Genomic DNA, 27397 nt, shown 5'->3' on the forward strand with positions numbered 1-27397 from the left:
TGCTGAATTCAGCAAGGGGGCAAAATGGCACACCAATCAGCTGACAAGCTCAAAGCTCCAGCAGCAGCTGTGCTGACAAAGCGGTGATCTCCTAGAGCTCACTGTATGAGCTCCCCATGCAGTGGGCTCTCTGGTATCCAGGATTGGACAGAGGGGGATGAAGCCATCCATGCCCCTTTCTGCTGTGTGGTGCATACTAAGGCAGATCTCTTCACTGCACGAACTGCAGAGCTGGAGGGGCTGGGGCCACATCACTTTCACTGCAAAGCTGGATCCAACCACAACTTAATGCAAACTCATGCTATATAACTTGTGGGATCCAACAAGCTTGGAGCCTAAGATTTTGAAAAATAAGAGCTTTTTATCTGTGAATTTTGAAGTAAAGACACCAAATGTGTAGTGTTGGACACATTACTTGCCTTCTAAATCCACAGTCTAAACAATCCACCATACAAGACTCCTACCAGCATTGTCAATCACTACCAAAAGAAAAATATTTCCATGCACATTTGGCAAACAGAGCTTCTGCTGATTGACGCTACCAACAAGGGTGACAATTAGTACTAAGAAAACTTTTTTTGTCGTTTTAAACTCAGGTTACCTGGGTACTAGAAACAGAACTGGGGCCATTAACTCATTTCACATGTGCAAACCAAGAATGGTAAGTTAGCCTTAAATGACATTAGGCATGGCAAGGGGAGAGGGGGAATGCTTCCTGTCCTGAGCTAACTTATTTAACACTACCTTGGCTATTTCTACATTGTACTGCAATCTCTAGAGCAGAGGTCCCCAGATAGATACTCTGTTGCTGTTGCTTAACACTCAATTAGCTGAGAGAACAGAAGGTGATTTTTTCCTTGGGGTTGTGGGGGGGCATCCTCTAAAATTTACTCCATATGGGGTACATCTACACCTGTAATTAATATGACCAAATATACTGCAGCTCATATTGAGCCAGAGTAAACAAATCCCAATGTCACCATCTACACACGCATTTAAATAGTAATATACTGTGCTGCCAGATACCATTTATATCTGACAGCACTATCTGCAAGTGCAGTAAATTAGTCTATTGCACCCTAATTGCTGCACATGTATAGACAGTGATGCTTACTGCGAAGCAAATTAGTCTGCTGTGCAGTAAAGCATCTTGTGTAGAAGAACCTACTGGTTAGAATCCCACAGTAGCACAATTGTGATACAAATTTTAAAAACATGCAGTATTCAAAATGAAGTGAGAGGCAGTGGTAATTTGAGTTTACAAAGCATTCATTTAATATGCAGAGAGCTTTCTGCGACTTGAGATGTGCTGACTCAAAGTTCATGTCAATGATTATAGTAATTAAGATCAAGAACATCAGATCTGTGTGGGGAATAGAGGTAAATTTAAGTCTTTGATGAGTGATGTACTGAGCAATCAGCATTAGTTTAAGAGACAGGCTGACCTAAGTTGCAAAAATAAACTTCTAAACAAGCAAGAATTGCGTAAGTGCCATTTCTAATTCACAGTGCATGAGGTCAGTCCGAATATTAAACATAGCATTCCTGCACGTAGTCTTTGCATATATTTAGACACTTTGCCATATTCTCTCTCTTTAGGATTTTAGACTGAGCACAGGTTGTGCCCAGAGTAGCACTGACCATGTGTGTATTATTTTAATCACTGACTTACTGTACAATGCATATTAGTTCTGGCTATAAAGGCCACTACTAGGGGTGAATTTTAACATTTCTTTCAAATGAAAAAAGCCTCCCCACCATGATTCCCCTCCACACACTTTCAACCCAATCTATTATCTCATAAATCATAGTGGCATACCACACTTATTTTAGTCTAAATAATAATGGTGGCATCTGCCAATTCGTTAATTACTTTTATCAACTCACAGACATTTAATGTCTTCTAAATTCTTAGGGCTCATCCTTCTACTTTGACACATCACAGTCATTTACTCCTCAGAGAAGGAGTTTTGCTGATTGTCATAGGTGGTGGATTTGCATCTAAACTAAAAACATATAGGTTTGATACGGATCTGTGTTCTAGTAGCCAAGAAGGTGGTAAATTCATTTCAGTGAATGTTCTACCAGTGTGCTCCATAGCCAGGACAGTACCAAGAGCAGGCTGGAAATGGATTTGGTTAGGGTAGCACTGATCCAGCATACACCACGCAGTAGTAGTATGAAACATATGGCCCATAAGCCAGATCTGGGTCACAGAGGGATTCATCTGGCCAGCAGAGTTTCTAGCCATGACTGCCAGCAGCAAAGGAATTAATGTCACCACTACTCAATCCCAGTTTTCCAAGCTCAACCCGCATCACCACTGGCTGCCAGAGCCTGTGTTCAGGTAGCCAGTATCTAGGAGGTGAAAACCACCAAAATTGGCCTTTTCTGTCACCACTGGCAACTAAGATCAGTGGCAGTTGGCAACAGGGGTTGTGCAGTGGCATTAACTCCCTAGCTCCCAGCCCTGCCAACACAATGGCTCTGGCAGCTATAATGAGAATCCCCACAGTTCAGTTCTAGAGGTGGGCCGCCCAGCAGTCCGGAGCTGGACTGCCAAATCAAGCTTGATACTCCAAACCCAATTTACTTTGGCAACACTTTGAGAAAGACTCAATTAAAAACTACAGCTGCTACCTCAAAGTTCCAGTTTCCATCCTCTTTTCCAGCTAAGTTAAATCAAAACAACAAACAGAAGTAGCATTTAAAAATATGCAATTACATGAGATATAAGATATGTGATATTAAGCTCCAAGAGATACTATCATCTAACATTACCTTTTTGATTTCCTCTTCAAATGCCTTCTCCAAATATTTATATCTCCTGATAAGTTTATTAAAGACCTAAATATAAGAGTAGACTGAAGTTAAAAAGAAAAAAAAGAAAAAAAAAATGTAGCCAGCAATTTCTTCAGGAGAGCAGGAAAATAGCATTGCCCACAGCCAGTCAATACAGAACACCCAAAGCACTTCAAACATTTTTTTCCATGTCTTATCACAGAGGATTTATTTACCTATAGGAGAGGGGAAAGCTGGGATTACTGGCTTTTCATACTTTTACATTCTACATAGATTTCTTTTAAATGGTACTAAATGTGGTGCTCCCACCAAGTACCATCAGGAGGGTGCTTTGCACATTTCTGCTACAACTGCATCCTTAGCCTCATGGAATTACTATAAAATAAATGCTCTGTTCACACATGTGCCCTTCTTCAGTGTTCCTGCCTATTATGTTGTTCGACAATGGATCCTTAGAAATAATGCTGTGATTTCCGCTTATCAATATTTGAAGCAGAAGGCAATTAGTGCAGCTTTTCTAGCTCCAGGCTCCAGAGTTCTCATTCCCAGCTCGTCAACCCTGCTTTCCATCACTCTGTTGCCTTTAAAATTTCTTTATGGATATATTTGCAATAAGAGATCTCTGCTCTACACATAGCAGCCTGAGGAAACTGGGGGAACTGAACCAATAAATTTTAGTAGTGTCATGAAGTTAATGTACTGAATATATTTTTGGTAAACAAAGGCCTTTTATCTGAGACTTGAACACAAAACAATTAGAGGAGTCATTACTCTTACGCTCATAACAACTCTGTTTAAATAAGCCCATATGTACAGAAGTATAACATAAAGCTAAAGAAAATGTTGGAATCTAAGAATATTGGCAAACTCTTTAAGGAACAGGCTCTATAATACTCTTTTAGACAAAGCACTGTAAATTGTGACCAGATATTCCTACACATCCTTTTCCTTGCCTAATATTTATAGGTTAGAGTAGAGAAAAGCAGATTACTACTTAACTGTACTTAATTGCTCTGTCACTAGTGACCTGCAAGGTCAGGTTGCAGATTTCTCCTTATAATCCTCCCTAAAATGTATAAAAAGGTTTTAAACGCCTGTCAGTCACAGGGTCCCTTTTCTACCCTGACCTGAGCATTGTTTCGGATGGCATCATGATCTTCATCTGCAGAAAACACACAGTGGGTGGTCATTTTGCTCTTGTCATTGTCATCTATGCGTGTCCCTCCAGGGGCTGGCGGGGGAGAAAAGAAAAAGGAAAGCACAATAAATACTTACTAATAAACACATAAGCTTTTGTATCTTTGAGATAAAGAGATTAATAACTAGTATTGGGTACAAGGGAAAAGTAAAGTAGTGCCCAGCCAGAGAATTCCTAGGTTGTGGTTATATTCGGAACATATAGAGAAACTAACAGGATTTTCAGTGTGCCATATCCTGCAGTTCATATTACCCTCAAAAGAACTGGGGGATTTGGGTCATAACAAGGAAGTTCATCAGGTTTTGGGGACAGCGCCCTGTTGTCATCTGAGAGTACTGGTTGATTCTATCTAAACAATTTGCTAGCACTCTTATGTTAATTTTTATTCATCCTTATAAACACTAGTTACTTTTTTTAGTACCTGAAATGTATCTTAACTCTTCCCTGATTATTGTACCTAACAAATTCCGGGCATTTGACCATAACAAAATGAGGTTTAGCGACATCAAATATGTTATGTATTCTACTACAGCTGCAATTCAAGTTACAATAAACTGTAAGAATGAGGAGATACAGTTACTGTACATGAGATTACTGATATAGTATTATAACCAAGCATCCCAGACAAAACGTGAAAGCAAGAGATGCAAAAAAAAGTGTTTATGGTAAAATTAACATTGAATGCTACTGACCATCATGATTGCAGGAAACAGACTAAATGCAAAATGGAAAGTACAAAGAATTTAAATGTAAAAGCTAGTAGATTATTGCTTACTAGAAGCTTTTTCTGCTTACCAATGTTATCTACTATAATAAAAATAACAAACAACTAGGTGAGGTTGGATCAAATAAGTATCTAGACAGATCAAACAGATTAAGTTTAGTTTTTGTAGAACAATTTCTATGCTAGATAACAAGGACTCCCTCTGAAATGTTATGCTGATGTGAGAAAAGTCTTTAAGCAACGTGCACAAATTTTACCTAACATGCTGCCAGCTACCAGTATATCAAAGAGTGTGTCAGCATAGCGACGGTAATCCAGCCTTGAGCCTGTTGCATCCAAGAACTTGGCTGCAGCTTCCAGGTCATTCCCAGCTTCATTGAGGCCTTGGACAATGGTATCCCTGAAGACTGTGGGTTCAAATTTCTCCTTTTCATCTAGGAAACACAAGTCAGACATGCACACAATTACACCCACATATTAAACTACAACTGAAAAAACAAAAGAAACTAAAACAACCCTTATGAAATTAAAGGGGGAAAAAACACTGGTGCAAAATTAAAAATGCATGTGAAGAATTTTCAACTTTTATTTTTCTTGGTAAAGGTCAGTGGCATTTAACATATGTAAATCTTAGAGAAGAAACTGCAACTCAGGAAACTGCTGTTTTTGACAGAACAGAAGGAAACTGCAATATTACCATTTATACTCAGAAATAAACCATTCTTTGAAGCAGAGTGGCAACCAGAGATGTATGCCCTAGGTGAATCCCCCAGCTGAATTTGATTAACAAACAGATTTTGACCTCCAAACAACATTCAAGTCAAGGCCATTAGTCATAAGAGATACCCTAGCAAAGCCCAATGAGCTTAAGGAGAGAGTAACATATCCCTTCTGTTATTCCCTCTGCCTTGTGTAAACACACGCACATACAACAACTTCACAAACAGTTGCGAATGCCACAAATAAGCAAGAGGTATACACACTATTTTCAAAATTGTTTACCAAACGCATACTTGGGTACTTTATTGAACAGTGTGAATTCAAAGTCCCCAAGAGCTTTAGGAACAGTTTATTTAAATACTCAATGGCTGTACTGCACTTAGTACTTAAGAGGCATCTGGACTATATTGCAAGAAACCCACCACAACAGCCTTTCATTTGAAGACTGCATTGAGAAGCAAACTTGACCCAGCACAAGCTGAATAGGAAAACTTTATTATGGAGTAACAACAGCATATCAAGGTGTAAAGTACATAATTTGTGAACACACACAGTCTCCATCACATGGTGGTGGTAGCAGGTATATTTGCAGATGCAGTGTCTACAGTGTCAAAGGCAAGAATTCTGTCTACAGAACTTGGAGAATGTCCAGCTAGCAGTTTCACTCACTCCATTTCCAAGTCACCATTCCCATCTGTACATATATACCAGAATCCTCCTCCTTTTTGAATGAATCATAACCTTTCAAAAGACCCCCAAATCAGAGACTTGAATGTCTTTTTCTACCAATATCTATGTTTATCTTAGCCCCCTTCTGACCTCACCTTACTATAATGAGAGTTCCTATTGATTTTTAGAGAATAAGTGAGAATAAGGCAAATTCTGTTCCTTCTTAAGCAAGGGAATTTGCATTCTTATACTAAATTTTTCAATCAATAAAACATTGTGTTCAATTGTTACCTATTTATATCTATACCTATATATATTAGTAGTGTTTGATTTTATATCGTGGATTGGGGAGGTGGGGGGGTTTAATCAGAGAACTTATTTTTTTTTAATCAAAGAAAACCAGGATCCCTGCTAATGACCCTTACTTGTCATAAAATCCGGCAACCGAAATTAAAAAAAAAAAGTAAGAAAGCATATAAAGGAGTGAAAAGGGGGGAAGGATAAAAGCAGACCAGTTCATGACTAAATCATGAATACAGCAAAAGTTTTGTGATTCTCAGCTTGTAGGTTCTGCTTAGATTTTAATAAATCAATCAGGTGAATGATGATGGGATTAGTACTTCTTCTGAGATGTTCAGAAAAACTCAAAACATGTTGCTTCTTCCTAATCAGCTCTACCTACAGCACCCTTCAACAGAACTGAAGGTCAGGTGTAAATTTAAAATACGTTTCCTGCTTCCAAACAAGAGTGCGTGCACGTGTGTGTGTATGTGGGGAGGGGGGTCTTATGTAACGCAGAGAAGAATGCTAACATTGTCTGCTAAAATAAGCAATGCTATTAGACCACTAAGAAAGCTATAATCTTGTCCTTTCACAAACTACATCTGGTGGACAGCTGCAGAGGGGAAGCAGGGGAGGGTACAGGCAGCTGCTGTGGAGCTGACTCTGACCCTGACCCAGGCTCAGGGCCAGAGTCAGAGTCACAGCAGGTGCCTACACCCCACCTCCACTTCATATGCAAGTAAGAGAGACAAAAGGGTCCCAACGCCAGCTGATGTGGGAGAGAAGAGGAGAACCTCATTTTGTATTCAAGTAAATGTAATACGATTTTTGAAAGCTAAATTGAGATAGAACAGGGGTGTCAAACAAGTAGTCCACATATCAGGTGTGCATCTAGTAGCCATCTTTACATTCATGGAAGTCTTGCTTCCTTCACTGAGATCCTCAAAATCTACCATGACTGCTACCATATTTTCTTGCATACCACATGTCCCTAAACAAGAAGACACAAGCTTTTTTCTTATTCTGCCTTCACAAAAACTTATTTTTCAGAATTATGGCCATATGACTTTTCCTGCTCATATGTATATACTGCCAGTCTGCTCCATTCCTGCCCTGCTCACCAGCTATCTAGCCACATCACAGGCCACAAGAAGGGCAGGGGCGAAGGGGGACCCTAAACCACTTGGTTCATCCCCTCCACTGCCCAAAATCACCCTGCTCTCCCTGCCTGCTCCCAGGCTCCCAGCAGCCTGTGCCACCTGTACATACTTGGATTGAGCCCCCATCAAATGCCTCAGTGCTCTGCTCCTCTTAACCCCCTCTCTCCTGCCCTTTCTTCAGTTGTGGGGCCTGGCAAGCCTAGATCCAGGTAATGCAAGGTCAACATGGTCTGCAGTATCCCAGGAGCAGGCAGGAAGGATGAACCTCTGCCAGTCTTGGACTGGGGTGGCAGGGAAACAATCTGGAGGTGGAAGGGACAATTGGGGGGGGATAAAGTGGGAAGCAGCCTGACAGCCCCCCACCAAATTCTGCCTTCCCTCCTATCCTGGCCCTCTGACCCATTCTCCTGACTCCCTCCCCTTAGTCACCCTACCGCCTTCCCCCTTTCCCCCTCCTTTCCCACATACCTGTTGCCCAAATGTTCCCAGATGGCAGTCCAGGGCCATCAAGTTCTGGATTTCATAGACATTCAGGCTGGAAAGGACCCGAAAGGATCCCAGCAAGATAAGCATCCAAATGTGTCTTGAAGGCGTTCAAATGGGTGCTTGAACCGCCTCTGGCAGCAGTCTATTCCAAACCTTGGGGGCTTGGACAGTAAAGAAGTTCTTGCTTATGTCCAGCCTGAATCGGTTGTGGTGGAGTTTGTGACTGTTTGATCTTGTCATCCCTTGGGATGACAGACATTCCCCCAGATCCTGATGAGCGCCCCTGATAAACTTATACAGAGCCACCAGATAACCCCTGAGCCTGCGCTTTTCTAGGCTGAAGAGTCACATGGCTCTCAGCATCTCATCATAAGTTTGCTTTTCTGACCTCTGATCATGTGCGTGGCTCTCCTCTGCACCCTCTCAAGCTTCTCCGCATCCTTTTTGAATTGTGGAGCCCAAAACTGGACGCAGTGCTCCAGCTGCAGCCTCACCAAGGCTGAGTACAAGGGGAGAATGACGTCCCAGGATTTGCTTGAGAAGCATCTATGGATGCAAGCCAGTGTTTTGCTCGCTTTACTAGCTACAGCATCACGTTGAAGGCTCATGTTCATTTTGTGGTCAACCAAGCCCCTTTCATCTGTAGTGCTAACCAGCGTAGCACTGCTGAGCCTATAAGCATGCTGCAGGTTTTTCCTCCCAAGGTGGAGAACCTTGCATTTTCTGGTGTTAAACACCATCAGGTTCTCATCCGCCCATTTCCTGAGCCTGTCAAGATCTGCCTGGATCACCCTCCTGTCCTCAGGTGTGGATGCTTTACCCCAGAGTTTGGTGTCGTCAGAAAACTTGGCCAGCCCGCTTCTGATACCAATGTCCACATCCTTGATGAAGAAGTTAAACAGTATAGGCCCTAGGACAGAGCCTTGAGGGACCCCACTGGTGACTGCGCACTAAGACGATTGGCTTCCATCAACCACCACCCTCTGGGTCCTGCCACAGAGCCAATTCCCCAGCCTACGGATCGTGGCAAGGTCGAGGACACAGTTAGCCAGTTTGCCAAGAGGTGATTGTGGGATACCAGGTCGAAAGGCTTTTTTGAAGTCAAGACATACGACATCAATCTCTTCCCCCTTGTCCAGGTGATAGGTCACCTGGTCGTAAAAGGAAATGAGATTGGTCAAGTAAGACCTACCTGCAACAAACCCATGCTGGGTATCCCTCAGGATATTGCCACCAGCTAGTCTGTAAGGATGGCCTCCTTGATAATCTTTTCCAAGATCTTCCCCAGGATAGAAGTCAGGCTGATGGGCCTACAGTTTGCCAGATCCACTTTCCTCCCTTTCTTGAAGATAGGCACCACACTGGCCTTCTTCCAATCTTCAGGTACTTCACCAGAGCACCAGGAGTTCTCAAAAATCCGTGCCAGGGACTGAGCTATGATACTCGGCAGCTCCTTGAGTACCCTTGGGTGTAACCCATCAGGGCTGGCTGACTTGAAGGTATCCATCCTATCAAGGTGTTCCTTCATGAGATCAGCTTTGATAGAGGGCAAGGAATCTCCCTCACCTAGGCCTCCCTGACCCACAGTGGGCAGGGGTGTCCCATAGGACTGGTAAAAAACTGACGCAAAGTACCCATTAAGCATGGATGATAGCTAGTCCACCAGGGAGCACTGCCTCCTGATACTGGAGGACTGCACAATTGGTGATTTTCTCAGGTGAATGTTCAGAAATTGAATTAAACTCAAGCTAGATAGCACAGCTCAAAGATAATCCTTGCTCAAAGCAGTGTAAGGGGCACTTTGCTCTTGTTAAGAAGCCTCAGTGTGTGATCATTTAAGTTTTAAGTGTAGTTAACATGGTCTAAATGTAATGTGTAATCTTATCCACATCTCTTTCAGAGCTGAACTGGCTGCTTTCTCATGAGTAGGAGGAAAGGAAGGCTGAAGATTTTCTTTTTTTTGTAGAATAATAGAAACTTAGGGGTGGAAGGGACCTCAGAAGGTCATCTAGTCCAACCACCTGCTCAAAGTAGGACCTTCCCCAACTAGATCATCCCAGGCAAGTCTAGCTGGGTCTTAAAAACCTCCAAGGATTTGGCTCTATACTCTGCTCCAATTCAGCTGTGAAAAGGTTAAAACTGTAGCTACTACTGAAGACTAGTCTCCACTGCTCCCTTCCTGCAAACACAAAGGTAGGGAGAGAGATAAGAGAGAAGAAGCAGGATCCATTTTACAGCATCTCCATGCTTCTATTCCAGGCATAAAAATCATCTTTCCCACTTGTGACATTCACTCCAGTGCTGGAGTGTTAACTTTGGGGGGAAAAGGCATGTGTGTTGTATGAGAAAACGTGTGTGTTGTATGAGTAAGTGTGGTAATATTTAATAAGGGTGAATATGCCTATATTTCATTTCTGGAGGACTCAAAGGAAGGAAGAAAATATAAGCCCCAAACAGGCAACATATAGCTAGGAAGGAAGAAAACCAATAGTTTTCTCTTGGGACAGTTAAGTAGGGAAGGTGTTACTTACTGGAGAGACAACGAAACTCTTCATGCAACAATCCACAAACAGAAAACAGTGAATTCATTAAAATGGCACACAGTCAATAGTACAGGAAAGTAACATGAGGATATTAGACTACTACAGTTTAGTTAAGGAAGAAGTAGAGGGTAACATGGCTCTAAGAGACTCTCCAGAACCGATAAACTTAGATTAAAGATTTCAGTCAGATTGTCAGCGCATAATACCATCTAAACATGCTAATAAATTCACTACAAACCAAAGTACTAAAAATCAAGGTCAATTTATAGACAGAATTAGTTACTGCCCCCAGGATCCAACAAAAATCAGAACAGAACTGAAACATTTTGAAAATGGCCAAAATTATTCCAGGATAATCTAAGAACTAGATTTCAAAAAGTTAAAATTTGCATTGTTTCATTTTGCTAACAGCAGTTTCCAAATTTATTACCATTAGGAGTTTCCCTTAAAATGAATGAGCAGCATTTTTGTTAATCAGGCCTTTCCTAACGGATTCCCAGATGAAACCCACAACCTGGAGTGACCAGTCAACTGCACCCCAGCATTCATTGGCTGGAATTACTTCCCGCTGCATAAAACATATTCATGCCAATTATGCCAGTTATGTACAGATAATACACTTTCATTTGTGAAATGTTGAAAAGAAAGAAATGGATACTAGTTATATTTAAAATATCAAATTATCGATATTTCCTGAAAAGGGGAATTAATTTTGTGGTATTTTTAATTTAAATGGAAAAGTAACTTAAAATTAAATCACAGTAGAAATAAATATTGGAAAATTGTATCAAAACTTCTGGGATACAGATTTGATACTAAAACTATCAAATTTAAATTTCAAAACTTGTTATGCTGCTTTTCTCTTCAAAAAATATTTATCAAAAAGGTATCTTTAGAGTGGCAGCTGGAAGAATTATTAAAAATATCAACAACTATTTTTCCAGTACCTATATCTACTGTAGTTCTGGTTAAATTGTTATTCTTCCCTATACCCTCCTATACACTAATATTAAAATCAAGCCTAAGCTCCAAAAGTCCTTTCTAAAGTTCTTAAAAAGCATAATTCCACTGTTAAAATTAAACTGGTAACTATTTTAACACAGAGAGGGGGAAACATCTTAATCTTACCAAACTCAACACTTACTCCATCTGTCCAATTTCTAGATCTTAAAAGCAAAAGCATTTAAAACTACAGGATATAGCAAAAATAGCAGGCAATGCCAAATATCAGGATTGCTCAACTGGCAGCCTGCAAGGGGTTAAGAAGTAGTGCAGGCTCCTGGGGACCAGAGTCTGCCCATTTCTCTCAGACAAGGTTTCCAGGCTTCCTCTCCTTCCTCTGGCTTCTGGTTCCTGCCCCAAATTCTTGGGGCAGGGCAGCACAGGAAAAAGGGGCCAGGATGCCCATGGTACTCAAATGGTAGGACAGGGTGCCGTGCGGTCTGTAACAGAGGAAGTCAGGCTGCCCATGCTGCCTACTGTGCAGCGGAAAAAGGAGGTGTTGCTATGCGTGCAGCAAGGACAGCTGGGCTGCCTGTTACAGGGTGGGCTGCCCTGTGCAGCCTGCACCGCCAGGAAAGAGGGGACACACAGGAGGGAGGGGGGTGGAGGGTGAAAATAGGAAAATAGGGTGCAGCCCGCACAACATGTGGCCCTTGGCTGCTCAGACACTGGACATCCCCATCTTATGTAACAGTAATAATCCTGCTTTCATAAAGGGTAAATAAAAAAGAAATTGCATAGCCTACCCCTCTTCCTAGTTTTGAACCGCTGGCCTGTTAGCACTGGCTTCTGGTTCTTATTCATAAAATTTCTGCAAAAAAGAGAAAAAAAATGTTTAAAAACTTCCAGACTATTAACAGATAACAGGATCTCCTGGGAGACCAAAGAAATAATTAAATGCATTGAAATCCTGCAATGGCAAAAACAATATTTAATTAACATATTTTTAAATGTAGAGACCTACACTACTACAATTTGAATAGAATGTGATTGAGTGGGCAGAAGCACATGGGAGTTTTAACATACAGGGTGTTTGTGCCTAGGTACACTTCTTTCTTGGGGTTTGCTTTTATTGCTGTTTAAGTGAACACACTCATAACTAATCAACTCCCTCAGATTGTTCCTAAACTTAGCTTGTTCTTCTGCAAGAGATGCTACTTTCCAATTTTCACTCCCTTGGGTAAGGAAGGATTCCAGCTCCTTATACTACCAGGTTGAAGCAGTAAAGAAATACCTACAGTGAATTGGACTACGTGTGAATTTCTCAGCATACCTCTAGCACATACCCACCACACAAAACCATTAAAGTAGTTCTAGCCGTTGTTCCTCATATTTCTGTTTTAAATGTCAGTAAGTACATACAATTCATATTTGTAATAAGGTATTTAATAATATTCTGTTCCGTAAAAAAATATACTTTTTTTCTACTTGTATCTCAGTCCTGTTTTGAGTGCATTAGTATAATTGGCTTAATCACATAGCTATTTTTGCACAAAGTTAAACTGAATGCTAAACTGGCAGCTGAATGCACATTTTTGAGAATATAATAAAATTTTGCTACACCTACAAGCTTTCCCATCTCCTTCTGGTCTCTCCTCAACCCTCCCCCCACTTTTTCATATGTAAAATTGTTTCTATTGGATAGCCCAGGGGTTCCCAACCACGATCCCGGGTTGTGGTGGGTTGGCTGCCGGGCCATGGCTTCCACCAGCAGCAGTCACGTGCGGGGTTAAAGCTGGGCGGCACGGCAGCCCCAGGAGGGAGGCAGCTGACTCTATGTGCCCTGTCCCACTCCGGCCACCATGACCGCTCCTGGCAAGGCACTGCCAGTGCACCAGGTACCGGGGCCCACACTGGGCCAGGGAGGACCCCCCCAGTTCCGCCCGCAGCTGAGAGCAGGGGAATGTGGGTCGGGAAATGCCCGGGGCAGAGGGTGGGGAGGTGGCTCTGTTGCTTGCTCTTGGAAAAGCAACAGAGCCCCTTCTTCGTGAGCAGCCCCAGCTGAGACCCCCTGGGCCACTGCCTGTGCAGCCCAATCCCCTGCAGGGTCCCCTGGTGCCCCAACCCAACCTCACAACCCCACCCCACCATAAAAATTACATTTAAATATGTAAATTAGATATACTGCGGACCGGCAAACTAAAAAGATTGGAGATTTGGATCACTGTCCTGAATTGATTCAGCAGATTCGGTGCTGATTTGGACAGATTCAGTGATTCAGATCGGCTGGGGAGAGGCAGGCACAGCCGGGCAGGTCTTCCAGCTGTGACTGCCTCTTCCCAGGCTGTGGGAGAAGCCCCCATGGCTGCCCTGCCTGGCCCCATCCCCTGCCCGGCCTCAGCCTAGTCCTGGCATCAAAAAAAAAAAAAAGCCCTGTACTCACCCAGCTGCAGGAGCGGTGATTGGGGCCTCTGGGCACTCATGGCAGAGTCCCCCTGCACAACATGGGGCAGTGGGGATCACACCCCCCTGCTTGCCACCTGCACAGCAGCTGCCCCACGGCACAGATGCAGCACAGTTCGGCAGGGCACTGCACACTGCCTGGGAGCTGGGCCCAAGGATCTGAGCACTGCTGGGCTCCAGCTGACTGCTAGAGCTGTCCCAGCTCCCAAACAGTGCACAGTGCCCTGCTGAACCATGCTGCACCCGCACCATGGGCTGCCGTGCAGGTGCCAAGTGAGGGTAGGGGCAATCTCCACTGCCCCATGCTGTGCGGGGGGCTGTGCCATAAGCCCCCAGAGGCCCCAATCACCATTCCTGCAGCCAGTGAGTGTGGGGCTTTTTTTTCCCCCCCCCCAAGTTCCAGGAGACTGGACCAGGCAGCATAGCCATCAGTTTCTATGACTGCTCCAGCTGTGCCTGCCTGTGTCCTGGCAAGGGAAGCTGAGGGGGCTATGCCGTGCTGCCTCTTGCCCAACTAGTCTGTGTGTGTGGGGCGGGCAGGATGTAAGCGTGGCTCACTCTGGGCAGCAGCACGGCATTGCCCCCACTCCCAGCATTGCTGCACCTGCACCAGTGCTAGGAGCGGAGGCTCTGCCCTGCTGCCGCTTTCCCCCTTTCACTCAGAGTAAGCCACGCTTATATCCTGCACCCCTCCTGCCCCAGCTGGGCAAGTGGCAGCAGGGCAGAGCCCCCACTCCCAGCGCCACCGCACCCGTGTCTCATGCCCCCCGGCTGCCTCCCCAAGTAAAGTGCCCCCATTGGCCCAGCCCCAGCCCCAATCCCTCTCCCAACCGCAACGCCAACCGATTTGTCAGCTGCCTGTTTAGTCTATGGCCGAATCTCCAAATCGGCTGAAGCTTTTCCGAATTGATTCAGATGCTTCGAATCAATTTGGAGCTTTTACTCAGTCTCCTGATTCAGTTCAGATTCAGAGATTCAGTCCCTGAGTCACGCTGAACCTCCTCCAAATTGAATCAGCTACCGAAGCTTCGCACAGCCCTAACAGAAACATCTTAAAAGTCTTACCTGTTCAGAACAAAATCTTAAGGAGAACCTTTATGGAAGAGTCCAGAGAACAAATAAGAATTTTTAAAATGCAATTTCTTCATTTTGGGACCAATTAATCAGACAACTAAGTAAAGGAAGTTTACACTAGGGCCCTTCTCATGCTGCTAGCCTAGAAGTAGATACCAAGTGCGGGTCCCCAACATGCAGGGATGTGCAATTTGTGATGCCATGTGAAAGCATACCGGACTGCAATTTGTCAAGAGTGGTAGCAAAATTTGCTACTGGGAAATCCTAATAGTAAAGTAAAAAAAAAAAAAAAAAAAAAGGCCCTGAACAAAAAGCAGTACAAATGTATACAAAACAAGTGAGAGCTAGCACAAATGGAGGAGGCTTGGCTGTCCAGAGCAATGCCAGGCCTCCCTGCTGCCCCAGCACACCACCAGGCAAGACTGCTGAGGCTATCACAGGTGCTGTCCCCAGACTCTCCTACCTCTAATTCCTACAATCTGCTGCAAACTCAAGCGCATATGCAGGGACGTGCGATGAGGCACAAAGCAGCACCACAGTTTGTATCATTGCAATTTGTGCCTCTCCCCCATATGTGGGGACCCGTCTCAAAAGGTCAGTGTTTCCTCCTAGCCTTTTACTTCACAGCTGGACAGATACCATCAATCACAGGTTAATGTACAGTGAGTGCAGAAACAGAAATTACCAGTTAATTGTTTTTATATAGCCCAGTAAATTAGGGGTTGTTTTGTTTTGTTTTAAACAACCTTTGAATAATACTCTAGTAATAATCTACTTCTATTATCTGGGATGTCTATCTTTTCCATTTACAATGTTATCAACTGGTTCCCATGTCAGTCATTCCAGCATTTGCAAATGTGAAACTCAGCAAACCAGTATTTTTAATCTAAGGCTAGTCAGAAAATGAAGCTAGAAAATACCAGTGTATATTAGAAAGAGCAGAAAAGGCCAGGAAAGTGAAGAATCATGACTGGCTGTGCAGCTTGCAAGTCATAAATAGGAAAGAGCCAGTCAGCAGTTAAAACTGCCTGAACCAAAAGCATAACCAGTTTTTATCTTTAAAAAAAAAACATATTTCACAATAAAATAAAATTACTATATAGTTTTACAAGAATTCAAAGGGAAATACAACTCTGCACGGCTAGCCCTCTGAAAGTGCCATAGGCTCTTTGAAACCTGAACCTTAAAAATAAATTACATTAGTGGAGCTTACAAAATACTCTCAAGAGTTGATGAGCCTCTCCACTCAGTGGAGCCTAGCAGTCCTATCTGCAGTGCTCAGGAACTTTAATTATAAAATAAATCAGATGAAATCCAGACATCCCTTCACAGACCTGCCTCCTATTTAGAGCACTGGGAGATGTTTTATAAATGAAAATGAAGGATAAACCCTGAAAACACTGGCAGCATGCAGTAGCATGACTTCTAGCAGCTGAGAAGTTTTAACATATCTATATTATCTTTGCAACGCCCAGTTATTTGGAGAAAAATTGCACTAATACTAAAGTCATCTATAGTTCCACAGATTTATAGCTCTACAGTATATTTTTTGCTAGCCACCATGGAATGTTATCTGGTTGGGTTGAAAAGAATACTTTTCTCATTTCAACAGACACCTTGCAGGAAGATACGAAAGAAAATATTATGCAAGTCACATATCATACATTATTTAATCCAAAACCCTTCAGAACTTAAATGTATTAACAGACTGGTACCAATATCACTTCATTCCTTAGTGAAGACATCAGCTTACTTTTAGGACAAAAAGATGGAGTACAAAAAACCCCCAAACCCAACCCCCGTCCCCCCAAACAACTTTCTAACAGCTGTATAGATTTCTATCTTTACATTTATTTCTAATACTGTACATTTTTGCTTTCATGGGGTGTCTTTTCGTAGTTCCTGGGCTTGGGGAGGGGGGAAGCAGGGGAATGACACACCAAGCATATTCACATACACACATTTTGACAGATTTTAGAATCGACTATTTTTCCTCCAGAAACTGAAGATGCACCCTCTTAAAATCTGGGAACAAATAACTAAGAGACTCACCACTTGTGGCAGATTTAAGGATTAGTGGTTCAGTGCAACAGGAGTGACTTGCATAGTTATTACCAGCATGGGATCTGCTTTCTTCTATATTTAGCTTTTAATGCACCAGCCCAGGAGGAACAAACATTTCCATTTGGAAATTGCAACAGCATTAGCCTTAAGAAAAAACTTACCTGGTGCTATCTAAAGAGCTACATAGACCTCCCATACTGAAGACAAAGCCAGTCAAATTTATAATACTACTATTAACAAATAAAACAAAATGTACCTGAATAATGGTAAAAAGTTCTGAAATTGACTTGAAAAGGAAAAGAAAAAAATGAAAAAAAAAATCCAAAAAGAAACACTTCCAGGTTTTTAATATAATCCCTATGTTGCACAGCAGCACAGAAGCATCTCAAATTTAAGCTGTATGCAATATATTACTAGCACCAAAATTATGCCTATCACATGCTGCAAGGCTGCAGAAGCCAAGAAAGCCTCAGACCTTTGAGCTCTTACACAAAGTCTTCATCCTGAAACAAGCCATCTCCAGGAAGGTCAAGACCAAGGGGGAGTTCAGGGATGGCTAGAAGAGTCATGAGTTGCAGAGGCTCAAGTGAATAAAAGCAGGGGGGAGACAGCAGACACCCATGCCTTCCTCCCCAGACGTGATCACCATGCCCGATTCTTTAGCACCTACTTGAACAGAAAGGAGCCTGCAAGTTATGTGGGAATAGAGTCATACCATAGCAGATATGTTGGTGATTGGTGCAGGTCACGTGCAGAGCACTCCCTTATGCATTACTATGCAACTAAATGGGTCATGTACGATTGTTTCCTGTTTTTTTTTTTTGGAAGACAGGCACTTGTGTGAGCAAAATATCCCTACATGGTTGCTGTAGCCTCTGCATGCCCGGGCTATGCATCACAACGGGCAAGAAGTTGTTGGAAAAAATAAAATAAAATAAAATGAAGTTTCCCTCTGTCCCTGGCCACCCCAAGCTCAAGTATGGATCCCAGGGGTTATAAGCAATTGCAACAGCAATAGCAACAGTGATACTAAGGCAGGCACAGAGTCCTGGGGCTTGCATGAGCCACGGTGAGTGCATAATCTGAATGCCCATACAGTAGGTAGATTAGAAGTGCCGAGGTAGGTAGGGTGGGTACAGCCCTGCCTCCTCACACAGGCAGCTCTTCCAAGGGCAGGGCAAGACAGTCATACGCGCTGCATACAGGCCAAGTTCAGCTTACCTCAGCATGGGACTGGTGCCAAGACCATCATGCTGGGAGTTGCAGTGGCAGGGAAGCTGTGGGCACTGGGAAGTAGCCTGCAAGTCCCACACCTGGCTGAGACTTTAGAGTGGAGTGAATGGGAGAAGGAACAGAGACAGGGGTGTACAGGGAGAAGGGGACACAGGCTCAATTTGTATTTTATTAAAACCATGCTACTAGGTTTAAGAAAAGCTGAAGGACTCTAGTGACAAAAGAAGAGATACCCTGAACAATCGTAATAGAATAAAGAAAAAACACCAAAACTACAGCAAGCAGCTGTCTGTACGGTCCAAGAAAGCTGCAGCTGTAGGTGGAAAACTCATACATCACTTTCAGCAAACAGGAACAAAGCTTTTGGATGACAGGATGCAGAGGATGCAGCTGGATGTGATGTAGCTGTAAATTTCTTGCCAAATTCTTGTCAAGTTTCCACTGTGATATTTAGCTAGTATTGGGACTCCCTCTATCCACTGTCACAGTGTCGTAAGAGTGGATTAGTGCAGTATGAGATAAGCAAATAAAAGGAACATGTATTACAAAGGGATGAAGTCAGGAAGAACAAAGTGCAACTGGAGTTGCAGCTAGCAAGGGACATGAAGAGTAACAAAAACCGTTTCTACAAGTATGTCAGTAACAAGAGGAGGATCAGGGAAAGTGTGGGTCGCTTCCTGAATAGGGGAGGCAACCTTGTGACAGAAGATGCAGAAAAGGCTGAAGTGCTCAATGCCTTTTTCACCTCAGTCTTCACAGGTAAGGTCAGCTCCCAGATTGCTGCACCTGGCAGCACAGTTTGGAGAGGAGGTGAGCTGTTTGCCAACAGCAGCAGAAGAACAGTTAGGAACTAGTTAGAAAAAATGGACATGTACAAGTCCTGGGGCCTGATGCAATGCACATGAGGGTGCTGAGGAAGTTGGCTGATGAGACTGCAGAGCCACCTGCCATCATCTTTGAAAACTCATGGTGATTAGGAAAAGTCCTTGGATGACTGGGAAAAGGCAAAAATAGCGCCCATATTTAAGAAAGGGAAAAAAGGAGGATCCAGCAAACTACAGACCAGTCAGCTTCACCTCAGTCCCTGGAAAAAAACATAGAGCACATCCTCAAGGAATCCATTTCTAAGCACTTGGAGAAGGTGGCGATTAGAAACAGTCAGCATGCATTAACCAAGGGCAAATCATGCCTGATGATTGTCTTCTATGATGAGGTGACTGGCTCTGTGGCTGCAGGGAGACCTGTGGATGTGGTATACTTTGATTTTAGCAAGGGTTTTGATAGTCTCCCACAATGTTCTTGCAGGCAGCCTAAGGAAGTAGGGGCTGGATGAATGGTCTGTAAGGTGGATGAAAAACTGGCTGGAGCACTGGACTCAGAGGGTAGTAATCAATGGCTTGATGTCTAGTTGGCAGCTGGTATCAAGTGGAGTGCCCTCAGGTGTTGGTTCTGGGGCTGGTTTTGTACAAGGTCTTCATCAACGACCTGGAAGATGGAATGAAGTGCAACCTCAGCAAGTTTGAAGATGACAACAAGCTGGGGGCATGGGGAGTAGTAGATATCCTGGAAGGTAGGGCTAGAATTCAGAGTGACCTAGACACATCGGAGAATAGGGCCAAAAGAAATCCCATGGGGCGCATCCACACATGCAAGCACATGTGCTTGCAGCAGCTCAAATAGAAGTGGTGCAAATTTGAGCTGGGACTTTTTGCCTCAGCACACGTGCTCAGACATGCACTTTGTTGTGGAGCAAATTGTGCCACTTAGGGCAAAATAACCCCGCCTGGCTCCTCCTGGATCTCCAGCCAGGGGGAGCTAGAGCCCAGGACCAGCACCTGTGTTGTCCCCAGCAGTATAAAAAGCCACCCTGCAAGTAGCTCAGGGCTACTAGCTCTCAGAAGCTTCTGGGGCCCAGCCAACTGCTACCTGGGGACACTACCCCTTGTGCCAGCTGGACTGCTGAAGTAGCCCTGAGAGTTCCCTGTACCCTTTACCCTCTGCAGCAGTCTGGCAGTGGGGTGGGGCCTGCTGCCTGGCTGTGACCTGCTGAGCACCTGCCAGACCCGGATGGAGACTGCACAGCCAGTAGAGGCATCTGACCTTCTGGGCCACCTGCTAATGGGCTGTGGCTGCAAAGTTGGCCTCTGTGCGGCACTACTGCCACGTTTAACCAGCTATCTGGGAAGCTATTGCTGGGAAGATGTTCTGGGTGTGGTTGCCTGCTTTAAACTGTCAAAGCATGTCCTCCTGGCCCTACTTGGCCAGGATGTCAGCCACAGCCAACTGGGTCCAAGGTGCCAGCTCTGAGCAGGCAGAGTCCTAGCAGAAATTCTGGTGTTCCCTATTGGAAAAGTGAAAAATCCCTGATAAAAAAAATCCCAGAGTTACTCTGTTAAATACTCCAAAATCCACGTTCCTCCACAAGTACAACAAAAGACCACTATAAAGAGAGACAGAGACAGAGACATTGATCAGTTTGACAATGTGTTATTGATATCTCTACAGTGTTAAAGCATGTAACTTGTCATAATAATAAAGTGAACTGTAAATACTTGTTTCATGAATATATATTTTGCTGCTATCCCACAGGGGCTGTGATCCCCACACAGGGGATACAGCCTCCCAACAGGGGGTCTGACCCCCACATAAGGGCTACGGCCCAACGGGGGTACAGTCCCCATACAGGGGCTATCCCCCCCAGAAGGCCCACATGCTCCTCTCAGCCCCCCCAAAAGCTGCCCCACCAGCTGCTGCAGCCCCCCTAATGGCTGCCCCCCACACACTTGCTCCCCCAGGCTCCCATGGCTGCCCCCACAACCCCAGGCACTGTCACTTTAAAGAAAAAAAAAGAAAAAAAGCACCTCTATTCACCCTAGAAGCAGGGGTAGAGGGGCTCCAGGGCCTTCTGGAAGAGCCCTCCCCCTCTGGGAAGCACATGGCAGTGGGGGACAGGAGGGCCTGGGCTGGGGCTGCCCCTCTGCCCTGCAATGTACATGTCGCAGAGCACTTAGGAGCCCTGCGCCTGAGAACAGAGACTGCTCAAGAGAGACCTCCAGAGGGGAGAAGGGGGAGGCGCAGCTGCCAGTCACCAGGGCAGTACAGGTGCTGGTTGCTGGAGCAACCAGCGAAACCTGCTGACAGGAAGGGGCAGGGCTTAGCCCTTCTTAAGTTCAGGCTAGAGGCCAGGGTGGCAGTTCCCCTCTGGCAGCCAAGGAGTGGGGAGCTTGGCCAGTGTGGAGAGAGGGGCGAGGATTGACTGCATGAGCATCCCCTGGTTTGCTGACATGGGCTGGAGTATTTTTCCCGGTAGGGTTCAAATGTTGTTTGACCGGACAGTTTAGTTTTACATTATAGCCCAGGGGCTTTGCATTTACTGTTTTACCAGAGGACCGGGTGAGGCTATTAGGGGTTGGAGGAGGCCTCATAGGGGCTCCATGGTAGAGTGGGGACCCCAGTGCCAGAGAGGGCACAACGTTCAGGGGTGTATCGACCCCAGCCCTAGTGCGGGAGAGATTCTGGTACCAGAGGGTGCAGCAACTTGGGGGAGCATTGGCCCCAGCCCCCAAGCAAGAGGGGGCAGCGAGGAGCCCCAAGAGTGAAGGGGAGGGCCAAGACATAACAGGGCCCAGGTCAAACCACATCAGCACCATCTACGAGGCTTGGGCTGTGGTGTAGGGGAGGAAAGGATCCGCAGATAGCGCCCCCTGTCACTGGGGTGCATAAAATGGGCAGCCTCCTGCTGATTACAACAATCTATTAATCAAATAATAAGATCAAGGCATGGCAGGCGAGTAAGCAGGTGGTTGGCCTATTACAGGAGGGCGGAGCCACTCCTGGAAAGGCTCCGATAACGATACTCCTGTCACAGTACAGTTGGGGCCCCAGCAAGCTAGACAGCAGCCAGACTGCTGGTAAGCTGGGGGGTTGTTTTTTTCTTCTTTAAACTATGCGATGCTGGGGTGGGGGGGCAAGGATCAGGGGGGCTTGGGGGCCTGGAGGGGTGAGGCTGGGCAGTAAACTGATGGGGGGGGCTGCCGGGGGGAGAAGCCAGGCAGGGAAGTGATCGGGGGGGGGGGTCTGGGGGGCTGGTGTGGGAAGGGGCCAGGCAGGGAAGTGATTGGGGGGGTTGGGAGACTGGCAGGGGACTCCCCCCATGGTCCCCTCCCCCCCCCCTTCAACCCCCGACCACTTACTTGTAGGCACTGGAGCCCTGGTGCTGAACATGCTGCCTGGCAGGCCGTGCATTTCCGCACCAGGGAGAGGGGCCAATCAGAGATGCTCTGGCAGACATAGTGTCTCCATGGAAGACACAGCCTCCAGTTGTCTCAAAGAATGGTCCCAGACCATGTCCTGTCCTGCCCCACTTTGGTTTTTTTAGACCCCTGGATATCCAGGGGCTTATTCAATCTAGAGAACAGAAGACTGCAAAGGGATTAATAGCAGCCTTCAACTACCTGAAGTGGGGTTTGAAGAGAATAGAGCTCGACTGTTTTCAGTGATGGCAGATGACAAAAAAAGGAGCAACCTTCTCAAATTTCAGCAAGGGAAGTTTAGATTAGATATTAGAAAGAATTTTCTCACTAAAAGGGTGGTAAAACACTACAACAGGTTATCCAGAGACGTTGTGGTCTCTTGGAAATTTTAAGACCTGGCTAGACAAAACTGGCTAGGATGTTCTAGTTTAGGATGATCCTGCTTTGAGCAGGGGGATGAACTAGATGACTTCCTAAGGTTCCTTCCAATCCTCACTTTCTATGGTTGTACACAACCTGTATAGTGGTCACCTAGTTACAAGTACAGCAAAATAAAAAACAAAAAAAACAAACCCCACACATCTTTCCTTTATTTTCAGTGTGATAACTTTGAGAAATCCTCCCGATTTGCTAGAACTTTTCAGATTTAAGTCTGTGTCATAGTTTCATTGCTAGCCAGTGTTGGGAAGAGTAGCAGCCACACTCCTTAGGGATTCACTGGGTGCATCTATATGTGTACTTTAATGAGCATTACCCTATTTTAATGTACATTAAAGAATCACAAAAACTGTGTTCTTTAGCTAATGTATATTAAAATAGGCTAACATGCATTTTTCTAGTACTTCACAGTGGAGGTACTAGATATAATGCATATTATTTAAAGCACATTAATGAACATGTAGATGTGTCCACTGACCGTTTGTTTTTAAGTCTTAAAACACTGAGGTAAGATCCAGTCTTTTGCTGCTTCTGAGGTCAGGGGACTACAAATGACATATGCAAAACAAAGGACATGGTTCAAGTTCTCCAGTGGGTCATACAAATGTGTCTGGCCAAAGTGACAAGTCACCATCACATACAAACAGAAATATGCACTACACACTTTTAAAGATGCACAAGAGCAGCAGGTAAGTTCAGTAGAGAGTAGAAAATGTTCTTGTACTATACTCAGAATCTGTATAGAAGTTAATTATTGGGATAATGACAATAGAAGCTGTTAATTAACCTAAGAACGTCTCATGAAGTTTACAACATTGGGTATAAAGGATTGAATAGTCAATCTTGTTCACAAATTACTACATTTCATATTCAAAAGATGCATCATAATAAGTTAAAAAAATACAGCCATTGGAAAGAATGGGGAAACAAATTCCCCAGTGGATGGAGACAATAGAACCAAGGAGAGACTAAACCCCATATAATAGTGTATCAGCAGCTGATGCATAAAATATTTAAGTTCAGTAATAGAAAGTTTTTAGCTTCAGGACACTGGAGGGGCGAGTGGTCAAGGGTAATGAGCGATACTCTTTTAGCATGCTCTCAAGATACTTTGGTGTTCCTTTATTTGACCTGAATTAGAGGACCTCACAAACGAAATGAAGTGAGAAACATTACTCTTAACTACTGTAAGAGTGCAGCGGGGCAGTCAAGCCCCAAGACCCGCGGGGCGGAAGGCTCCACAGCTACCATCTGCCCACGACCCCGGGAGGCAAGGCGGACGAGCTCCGAGACCCGCGGGGTGGAAGGCGCCGCGGCCACTGCCTACCAGCAGCCCCAGGAAGCAGGGCACTTACTCACCTGTTGCAGGTGTGAAGAGAAGCCGGCGGGCTTAAAGGCGAGCCCGGGACCAAGGAGCGGCGGACTGGAAGTGCCGGTGCGGGAGCGGACTGCCGGCAGAAGCTCAGCGCGGGGAAGACGCTCCGACACACGGCTGTCCCGTACGTTCTGGGGCAAGGGTAAGGCCCCGGAAGGGGTGAGACGACGAGGGCTGTAGACCCTGAAGTTGGTGGTGGAGACTGGTGGTCGAGAGCGCCTGACCATGGCCGGTTTGGCACGGCAGGCAGCTTAATCTTCAGAGCGGCTAGTAGCACCCCAGCATACCTGTGCAAGGGAAGAGTTTCTCCAGAGAGGAGAGGACTCTCAGGGGAACGAAAGGAGTTCCTGGTGATACAGACTTTGAGGAATTCTACACGGGCCGGCGGACCATAGGAAGCCGGGATTTGGTGCCTGCGAGTGAACTGAGTGTAACCCTGGACCAGGGTGATTTTTGGGACTCGCGTATCTCAGGCGTTGGCCTGCACTCCCGCCCTAAGGGAAGGAGGGGGGAGTTGAGAGACTGATTGCAAACTGGCACGGAGGCCCGGGCGAGGGTGTAGGGGAGGAAGGAGCCCTCAAGGACCACCCCTCTGAGGTAACGGGAAGTCTCATTTCTGGCCCGGCGCATGCTAGAAAGAATTCACTGAACATAGTAACCATCCAAGTCGTGGCAGGCGGTTCTGGCGTACGCCACTCCGGAAACGGCACACTTCCGGCCGGAGGTGGGTGACCAGATGAGAAAAGACAGTGCCATAATCGGACATGTTCACATTTTTGGTGCATTGGCCGGGAATTCGGCAGTGGACATCCCGAGGGCAATTTATTATAACGATAGAGCACCAGGCAAGTGGGCAGGCGATGGAACCCATCCACCAGTTAATGAATATGATGGTGCAGATATTGCAGCAACAACAACAACAACAATCGATGCGACAGACCACCCTGCAGGAGCATCTGATGCAGCAGCAGGCAAGGACTCCTAGGGAGTATGCAGAGTGGCAGATGCTGAAGATGACACAGGAGGATGACCCAGAGGCCTTCCTGGAGATCTTCGAGAGAGCAGCCTTGGCGGCAGGGGTTGAGAAGGCAAGATGGGCAGGACAGTTGGGCACCTTGCTAATCGGGCAAGCCCAGGCCGCCTACAGAGCCATGTCTAGAGTGGACGCGATGGACTACCATAAGGTAAAGGGGGAGATACTCCACCGGCTAGACATCACCCCAGAGAGGCATAGGCAGGACTTCAGGGAAAGAAAGGCTAGCAATGTCACGTCTGCCACAAAATGCAGGGGGACCCTGGCGGACTTGTTAGCCAGATGGCTGAAGCCTGAAGTTGCCTCTAAAGAACAGATAGTGGACCAAATCCTTATGGAACAGTTTATTAACGACCTAGAGGAGGAAACCCAATAGTGGGTAAGGTGCCACTGCCCTGCCTCCTCCCGAGAGGCCCTCCAGCGGGCTGAACAATTTGACGCAGCTCAGGGGGAGCGGCGCAGAGCTAAAGGGATGAAAGGCAGACCTCACACCCAGGCGGGCAGGGGAATGTAGGGGAAGTAGGAAAGCGAGTGTACCGGGACCCTCCTGCTTTACGTGCAGAAAGATGGGACATTTCGCTTGGAATTGCCCCCAGGAGATGCGAGAGAGTTCCCCTAGAGACAGGTACTGGCAAGATAACTGCCCAGCACCGGAAATCTTGCCAGAGGCAGAAGCAATGGACTGTGGGGTAGGCAGCTTCAGTCCGGCCCATGTTCAACCTTTACCTAGGGTTCAAGCTTGGGTGGAAGGCACGCCTATTTCGGCAGTGGTAGACACTGGCTGCGCCCAATCCATAGTTAGACCCTCACTTATCCGGTGGGAACGAGCCCCCCGATGCGAGGGAGTCAGTATGCTGTGCCTTCATAAGGAAAGGGGTTATGTTGAACGCTGCTGGTTGATGGTCCGGATAGGAAAGGTCCAAAGAAGACTCCCGGTCGGGTTGAAGGGATATTATATCCAATGATCCTGGGCCGCGATTGGCCGGAGATCTTTGATATCCTGGTGCCAAGGAGAAGGCACAAGGGCAAAACAGGAGGCCTAGTAGGCGCTAGAACCCAGGAGACCGATGACATCAGTGGGGTTTTTGTAATTCTGAATCTCATTTTCTATGCAGATAAATCAATAGATAGTTTTCAGTACTTTTTTACTCAGTAATGAAAGTACTAGTCAAGAAATGCCTTTTGTGTTTTATACGGTCTCCCCCCACCCATGCCCCACCCCATCTTTCCCTGTTTTCTGTCCGCCTCTTAAAATGCAATGTCCTGTGGGTTCGAAATAAAGTTATGAAATTTGCTTTCTTGGGGGAGATAATTTGTGTGTTTAAATCAAGTACTGGGTAAATTGAGAAACATGCCCATTATTTGCTGTAATGCCACAGAGCGTGTGTTTCTAATTAGACAAGGATGATAGTTTATTCACGGGTTTTAGTTTTTATATTGGTCTCTCTCTGTCCGATACAGAATGCTTTTTTTTAAAACTTGTGTTGACCTGGTACTGGCAATGGGGGATGATCTAGTCAGTGACCTAATGATTGAAGGGAAGCTGGGACACAGTGACCATGAGCTGATCACATTCACTTTCCACTGTAAAGCTGGCAAGTCAGTAAGCAATGCAGAAGTCCTTGACTTCAGGAAAGCCTACTTGACAAACGCTATAGACTGACAAGAGGCGAAGCACTGCTCAACCTGGTTCTGGCAGGAGGCTAATGATCTTGGTGACCATGAGATGATCACTTTCACTATCCACTGTAAAGCTGGCAAGTCAGTCAGCAATGCCAAAGTCCTTGACTTCAGGACTCAAGCTCAGGAGGTTTGTTGCAAGGTCCTAAGGGACCACGACCCGAAGTGGAGGGGAGTTCAGGATGAGTAGTTACTCCTCAAGGGAGTGATCCCGAAAGCACAAGCAATGTCTATCCCATCTTAGAGGAAAAGCAGCAA

At 45.4% G+C, this 27397-nt stretch overlaps 1 protein-coding gene across 5 annotated transcripts in view; it reads right to left on the reverse strand.

Moving 5' to 3' along the window:
* Positions 1-27397, reverse strand: part of BZW2 (basic leucine zipper and W2 domains 2) — an 86264-nt gene that overhangs the window by 35055 nt on the left and 23812 nt on the right. For 4 of the 5 annotated variants that reach the window (XM_090046851.1, XM_090046848.1, XM_090046852.1 and 1 more), the window contains exons 2-5: positions 12333-12397; positions 4982-5158; positions 3930-4033; positions 2782-2847 (exon numbers count right to left, since the gene is read on the reverse strand). In XM_090046851.1, coding sequence (XP_089902977.1) covers positions 2782-2847; positions 3930-4033; positions 4982-5158; positions 12333-12390 — 405 coding nt within the window. In that variant the 5' untranslated portion in view covers positions 12391-12397. The remainder of the gene's footprint in view (positions 1-2781; positions 2848-3929; positions 4034-4981; positions 5159-12332; positions 12398-27397) is intronic. The other variant, XM_090046849.1, reaches the window with a different exon arrangement.

Source organism: Crocodylus siamensis, chromosome 5 (assembly GCF_052110815.1).
Source record: "Crocodylus siamensis isolate JL-2025a chromosome 5, ASM5211081v1, whole genome shotgun sequence".
NCBI classification, from domain to species: domain Eukaryota; kingdom Metazoa; phylum Chordata; order Crocodylia; family Crocodylidae; genus Crocodylus; species Crocodylus siamensis.